General features: G+C 50.3%; 1 protein-coding gene across 1 annotated transcript in view; it reads left to right on the forward strand.

Moving 5' to 3' along the window:
* The first annotated feature begins 7,023 nt into the window (after window positions 1–7,023).
* The window catches only part of DCP2 (decapping mRNA 2), a 28,112-nt gene continuing 27,934 nt past the window's right edge, over window positions 7,024–7,201 (forward strand). The window contains exon 1 of the mRNA XM_024219751.2: window positions 7,024–7,162. Coding sequence (XP_024075519.1) covers window positions 7,110–7,162 — 53 coding nt within the window. The 5' untranslated portion in view covers window positions 7,024–7,109. The remainder of the gene's footprint in view (window positions 7,163–7,201) is intronic.

Consider the following 7,201-nt stretch of genomic DNA (forward strand, 5'->3'; position numbering starts at 1 on the left):
TGTCAAGGAGTTCCACAGGTTAACTGTGTGTTGTGTGAAAAAAATACTTTTGATTTTAAACCGTCTGCCTATTAATTTCATTTGGTGGTTGCTAATTCTTGTGTTATATGAGAGAGTAAATAACATTTCCTTATTTACTTTCTCCACACCAATCATGATTTTATAAAACTAGTCATGATTTTGTGCTGTAGAGCAACAGAACAGCATGCTTGCTCCTTTTTAGAGTGTGCTACAGACCCAATCATACACCCTGCACAGCCTCCTAAATGGCAGACCATAACCTTTTGTGATGCCCTAATAAGGTTGGTGTATTTGCCATTTCCTTCATTTAAGATTTTTAAAGTCTCCCTGATTCAAACTGTTGTGCAGCTTGGAGTGTATAGTTACAATTTATATGGGGAGAGAGATTAGTTAAGATTTCATTTTCCCTTAGGGGTGGTTGATAAAGTGCCAGGTGTGCATGTTACTGTAGTATATCTGTGAGACTAGCAAATAGTTATACTGCTATACAAAATTGTAAATAAACAATGCCAGACACTACAGTTTACAGTGGTATTCCAGCAGCCATTTGGGGCTGTTACTTGTGATACAGTAGGAGAAAACTTTACTTTCAGGAAATGCTTAATGAGAGAGCACTTTCTATAGGGAAGAAGAAATAACACCTGAAAGCTACACTGTCTTGGTGCATGCGTGTGCATGCACGCTCCTTTTCTCTCTCTCTCTCTGTGTTTTTAAAGCTACTGCTAGTGGCCCCAAAATGCCATCAGCACATGCTTCTGAAACTGCAATGCTACAATTTAAAGAAAGACAGAGGTACATAGCTAACTTCAGAGCAGTCCTGCCCCTGCAGCATGAAACTGAATGAGATCCTCAATCTGGTAGAAATACAGAAAATGCAGACATAGAAAGCATCAACCAAGCCAGTTATGTGACAGTTTCAAGGCAGGGGCTGGAAAGAATCTGTGAGCAAACCATACAAGACAAAGAGTTACAAGTGCTAGGTCTCTCGTTCTGTCATGAAGGCCAGACTTCAGGGGAGAAGCCCCACCTGCCTATCAAGTATACTGGAACTATTGAGACAATCTGAGCATATAAAATAGCATCATATGCAAAGGCAGTCGATTCATCATTCCCAGATCATTGAACAGAAATTCTCTCAAGAATACTTCTCAGGCATTCTGGAGTAGAAGTGTTTATCTGGAAAGCAAGAGAGAACCTATACTGGCCAAACATGACCAAGGATTTCCAAGACCTTGGGGAAATACAGGCAAAGTAGTAAAAAAAGACTGAAAATACACAGCATTCCCAACAGACCATGGAGCAAATGGTCCTTTACTCTACAAACCACACAAACTACCTCATTATTGTAGACTACTACTGTATTCAGAAATCTAGGAACTAGACGACTTGTCAGACACAACTGCAGTGACCATCACAGATGAAACAAGGAAGCATTTTGGCAGGCATGGTATCCCAAACTGTGTGTCGTTTAACAACGGACCCCAGTTTACTTGCAGGGAGTTTGCAACTCAGCTGGCAACAGATTGTCATATCCCATCACATGCCACAGCAAGTCAAATAGCCATTTTAACAGCCCATTTAATTTGGTTAAGCCTTATTAAAGAGAGATGCAAAAAGCAAAGAAAATAAACGGCAAGCCATCTTGAAGGGAGAAACACTTTCACAGCAAGCGTTAATATCAGCCTGGTGGAATGCTGGATGCCAAGATGCATGACAACATTGGTGCCTGCAGCCCTGTCATTACTGCAACTGGGAATCATGGAAGAAGTAAACACTGTCAAAACCCCACACCCCCAGGAGAACCAAGTGCTGCCATCACAAAGACTTGCACTTGCTCCAACATCAAACCCACCAGAAAGATACACACAAGACTGTACAATTAGTAAGGTGTGAAAGAACTGCTCTCCCAAAACCAGAAGAAAACACCTTAGCCGAGCTCCCAAGTAAGGGCACACCTACACTTGCAAAGTTACAGCACTGGCAGTTACAGCGCTGCTCAGAGAGTGCCAAAGGAAAACTGCTGTTGTGTGTTCACACTGACAGCTGCCTGTGCAATAGCATGTTCACACTTGTGGCGCTATTCAGAGCAGTGCACTCTGGGCAGCTATCCCACAGAGCACCTTTTTCTCTTTTGCCGCTAAGACTTGTGAAAAGGCGGAAGGGGTCGCGAGGCATCCTGGGTCCTGTCCCAATGCCCCATGATGCATTGCTTCGCATCCCAGCAATCCCTTCCGTCCACATTTGGCGCCATCTTGCAATGGTTTGTGTACTGTGCGCCCTGCCCTGCCTCTTTCTTTCTGGCTGCAGGAATGGATCTCGAGCTGTTGACCAGAATGCTGCTCGCACTGACCAACACGTCACGAGTGGCAGTGGAGTTATTCCTTAAACTACAAAGGCCAGAGGAGTGCGACATTGATCTCGCCACGCATACTAGCTATGACACAAAATTGCTTGTGGCATTCACAGAGGTGCTAACCATAGTGGAACACTGCTTATGGGCTCAGGGAAACAAGCACTGAGTGGTGGGATCACAGCGTGATGCATATCTGGGATGATGAGCAGTGGCTGCAGAACTTTCGGATGAGGAAAGCCACATTCACGGGACTGTGTGATGAGCTCGCCCCAGCCCTACGGCGTAAGGACACAAGAATGAGAGCTGCCCTGTCACTGGAGAAGTGCTTAGCGATTGCACTGTGGAAGCTAGCTACTCCAGACTGCTACTGATCGGAGTGGGAAAGTTGACCGTTGGACTTGTGTTGATGGAAGTGTGCAGGGCCATTAATCGCATCCTGCTCCAAAAGACCGTGACTCTGGGCAACGTGCGTGACATTGTGGATGGCTTTGCACAAATGTGCTTCCCTAACTGCGGAGGGGCGATAGATGGCATGCACATTCCAATTCTGGCACCAGACCACCTAGCCACCGAGTACATTAATCGCAAGGGGTATTTCTCAATGGTTCTCCAGGCACTTGTGGATCACCATGGATGTTTCACAGACATTAACGCAGGCTGGTCCAGAAAGGTGCATGATGCATGCATCTTTCAGAACACTGGCCTGTTCAAGAAGCTGCAAGCAGGGACTTTCTTCCCGGACCAAAAGATCACCGTAGGGGAAGTCGAAATGCCCACTGTGATCCTGGGAGACCCCGCCTACCCCTTAATGCCGTGGCAAATGAAGCCATACACGGGGCAACTTGACAGCAGCAAGGAGCGGTTCAACAACAGGCTGAGCAAGTGCAGAACGATTGTGGAGTGTGCATTTGGCCGTTTTAAAAAGTCCGCTGGCGATGCCTGTATGGGAAGCTGGACATGGCTGATGACAATATTCCTATGCTTATAGCGCGTGCTGTATGCTCCATAATATTTGTGAAGGGAAGGGCAAAAGCTTCACTAAGGGCTTCATTCACTTAGCGCCTGGAGGCTGAGGCTGAACAGCCAGAGACCAGGGCTATTAGAGGGGCCCAGCGCAGGGCCATAAGGATCAGGGAGGCCTTGAGGCAGCAATCTGAAGCTTAAAGCCACTAATATTTGTTGCTATGCTCTGGATTGCAGTGCTTGTAATGCTAGGAGGTGATTGGGGCACATGATGCAAGAAGGGGCCTTAACATAATTGTATGTTGTTTTGCAGTGCTCTTTTTGCTTTCACTTAATAGAATAAAGATTGCTTTCAAACAAACACAATTCTTTTATTGAAAGACAACAACCAGAGGAGAGAGTCAAATGAAAAAAATCATCAGCAGGGACGGAGATGGAGGGAAGGGAAGGTCTCAAGAGGAGGAGGTGTCCTGGGACTGCTACAGATTTCTGTATGTCCAGGGATCATACCCAACCTTCTCCTTTGGAGTATGATGCAGTGGGTGCTGTACTTCAGCAGGGCCAAACTGCAGAGGGATGGGTGTTGAGGGTAGTGGGAGTCCACACTGCTGGACAGTAAGGAGGGAGGAGTGGAATGCTGCGGGTAGAGAGTGTAGCCAGGAGGTTGATGAGAGAGAGAGAGAGAGAGAGAGAGAGAGAGTGTGTGTGTGTGTGTGTGTGTGTGTGTGTGTGTGGTGCATGGGAAAGAGTTTTGCGACAGCGGCTGCAGGGGAGAGTGGGCGCAGAGCTGCTCCTTTTGAAGAGCTAGTATTGCCTGGAGTGTGTCTGCTTGGTGCTCCATAACTGTTAAGAGCCGCTCTGTGGCTTCTTTCTGGTGTGCCGCATTCTCCTTTCGGTCCCTCTTCTTGCTGTCCCGCCACTCCTTCAATTCTTTTTTCTCGGCGGCGGGGTGCATCATAACCTCATACATAAAGTCCTCCCTGGTTCTTCTTGAATGCTTCCTAATTCTTCGCAACCATTCTGCCACCGATAAAGAGTGAGGCTGTGCTCCCAAGGTCATCTCTGTGAAGTTTAAATGCAACATTTTACAAAGCAGTATTGTTTGCAACACAGACAACACTGTTTCAGTTCTTTAAAACACAGCCAGTACTCTAACACCTGTCACTAACTGGCTGACCCCAGGCAAGCACACATAAGCCACAAGACCCAAAAATGGTGAGTAGTCGCAGGGGCAGGGTAAATCACTGTTCCCGAACCCTGCTGTACACTGGGCACGTGGCTCTTGGGCACTTGGGGAGAGCCAGCACTTTAGAGTGGGCCTGATAATCATTCCTGTCCCCACCCTTTCCACAGGAGGTGATCATTATGGAAGATATCTTGCTGCTGAGGGTGAGCAGGGAATCAAGAGAGGGTCTTCTCCAAGCCTGCGCCTTTCGCCCTGGCCCCTCTGCGGCTAGCCTGCATGCAGCAATGGTCCCCCCCTTCCACCCGTAATGGCACAGTGGTGTGGGAAAGTTACTGTTAATGGGGCAAGAAACAAAGCAGCACTGCTGAGAAACCTGCGGGAGCGGATTGCCCAGTATCTGCACAAGAGTTTCCTGGAGATCTCTGAGGGAGATTCCTGTGAAGTGAGGGAGTGTATCAACAGCCTCTTCCACTGCTCAAACTAGGCATGAGGTGGGAGACAAGCCTGCTTTCTGCAACCCTCCTGCCTCCAACAACTCACTTCAGCAATTCCCCAAATCAGATCCACATACCAGGGGCCTCCTCTCCTATTTGTGCTTCGCCAAGATCCGACTGCTGTGACTGGCTAGGCTCCTCCGGGGTAGAAAAGAGCTCCTGACTGCATGCATCTCTGGCCTCCGAGTCATCCTCTGCTTCTGGGTCCCCCCCCACCCCCTTCATCCAAGATTGCCTCCTCCTGGCTTGGTCCATTCTCGACTGGCATGGAAGCCAATGAAGTATCCACAGGGGACTTCACAGTGGAGGTGGGGGTCACCACCGAGTATCGCGTCCAGCTCTTTGTAGAACCGGCAGCTCGTGGGTGCAGCACCGGAGCAGCGGTTTGCCTCCAGCATGTTGTGGTAGGCGTTCCACAGCTCTTTCACTTTGATCCTGCACTGCAATGTGTCCCGGTCATGGCCCCTTTCTGTCATGCATTGTGAAATCTGTCCATAGGTGGTATAATTCTGACAGCTGGAGCACAGCTGGGACTGCACAGCCTCCTCTCCCCAAATGCTGATGAGGTCCAGCAGCTCAGCATTGCTCCAAGCGGGGGATCGCCTGGTGTGTGAAGCAGGCTGGCCACCTGGAAAGATGCACTGAGACCACTGCGCTCATCACCGAGCAAACAGGAAGGGGTCTTTCAAATTTGTAAAGGAATGTATGGCGAGGGGCTGATGGTTGGTCACCTGAGGGCAGGGCAGTAGAGTTCAAACTGATGGCCAGAGCAGTGAGAACAGGCATTGTGGGACATCTCCCAAAGGCCAGTCGCAGCGCTGTAATCCCCACGGTGTCTATATAGGCACTGTGGCGCTGTAGTCCCGGCGCAGAAAGCTGTACGCCTCTCATCGGGGTGGTTTTTTTTAGAGCGCTGCATCCGCGCAGTTTCCGGATAATAAGTGGCTTGGCCGTGTGTACACCTCAGGAGTTACAGTGCTCAAAGCTGCTTTACTGTGCAGAAGTAAATGTTGATGGGGCCTAAGTTAAGTGTGTTGGTTTTCAGTTTCAGTATATAGCAAACACTGAGAGGTTTTAAGGGAGTATAATAGGTAAGCAGGTTCTGGTGTTCATAAGGCTCTCAACTGTGACACAAGCGACAAAGAATTCCTAGTGGGGATATTCTAGTATGACAATGTGTTTAGCTAATGGGTCATGTGCAGGACCCCAGCCCTCTCCTTTAAGGAAATACTTGATGAGAGAGGACACTACAGGTGCAGTAAGGAATACATCCCCCATGCTGCACTGCCTTGTTGCTCGCTGCTCTCCGTGTCTCAGTGGTGTGTCACTGCAGGGTGATGGGGCCTTGGTGCAGTATTTTATGGGAGTTTTATTTCTTTTGGGTCTTTTAGTTCTAGCTAAGTACAGTTGGGGGGGGGGCGATGGAGTCAAGTAAGGGCAGGAGGCGGTGTGAGGAGGCACAGTGCGGTACGGGCGAGACATGTTAAATACTTTCTGCAGCCCCCCCACGCCGGTGCTTGCAGGTGACCTCTCAGCTGAGCCCTGCTCTGGCCGCCCCTCCAGGCTGCTAGCGGAGCGCTGTGTTGAGGGAGGCCCAGCCCCCTGGATTGGACGGAGGGGGAAAGCAGCGACCTTCCGCGTTGCGCGGGGCTGAGCGCTGTGAGGAAGAGCGGCAAGAGCGGGTCGGGAACGGAGCAGGCGGCTCGTTCCCTCCCCGCGGGAAACAGGAGGCACACAAACCCGCTCACGCCGAGGAGTTTAAAAGAGAAAGTGCGCATGCTCAGAGAACCTACTACAGTGTCCGTCTACCGTGTCTCACCGGCGATTGGTCAAGTCCCCCCACTAACTCTCCCGATGATTGGCTTGACAATAAGGTGACGTTTGAACGGTCCCGCGTCGCTCACGGGCGAGCACTGGTGGTTGGTGGAGCAGGCTGTCTGTCCTACGACAGGGCCTGCGCCCACCCCCAGCGGGACAGAAGCGATTGGCCCCGCCCCTTGCTCGGTCGCTGGGTTCGTGCTGTGTGAGGCCTCCCCGCCCCCCTGCACTGTTCCTCCGGGCCCTGTCGCGTCGGGATGAGCCGCGCTTCCCCATGGAGACCAAACGGGTCGAGATTCCCAGCAGCGTCCTGGACGATCTGTGCAGGTAGCGGAGATCCTGCCACCCCCCCCCCCCCCCCCCCCC

Source organism: Terrapene carolina, unplaced genomic scaffold (genome assembly GCF_002925995.2).
Source record: "Terrapene carolina triunguis isolate 2854851 unplaced genomic scaffold, T_m_triunguis-2.0 Scaffold69, whole genome shotgun sequence".
NCBI lineage: Eukaryota > Metazoa > Chordata > Testudines > Emydidae > Terrapene > Terrapene triunguis.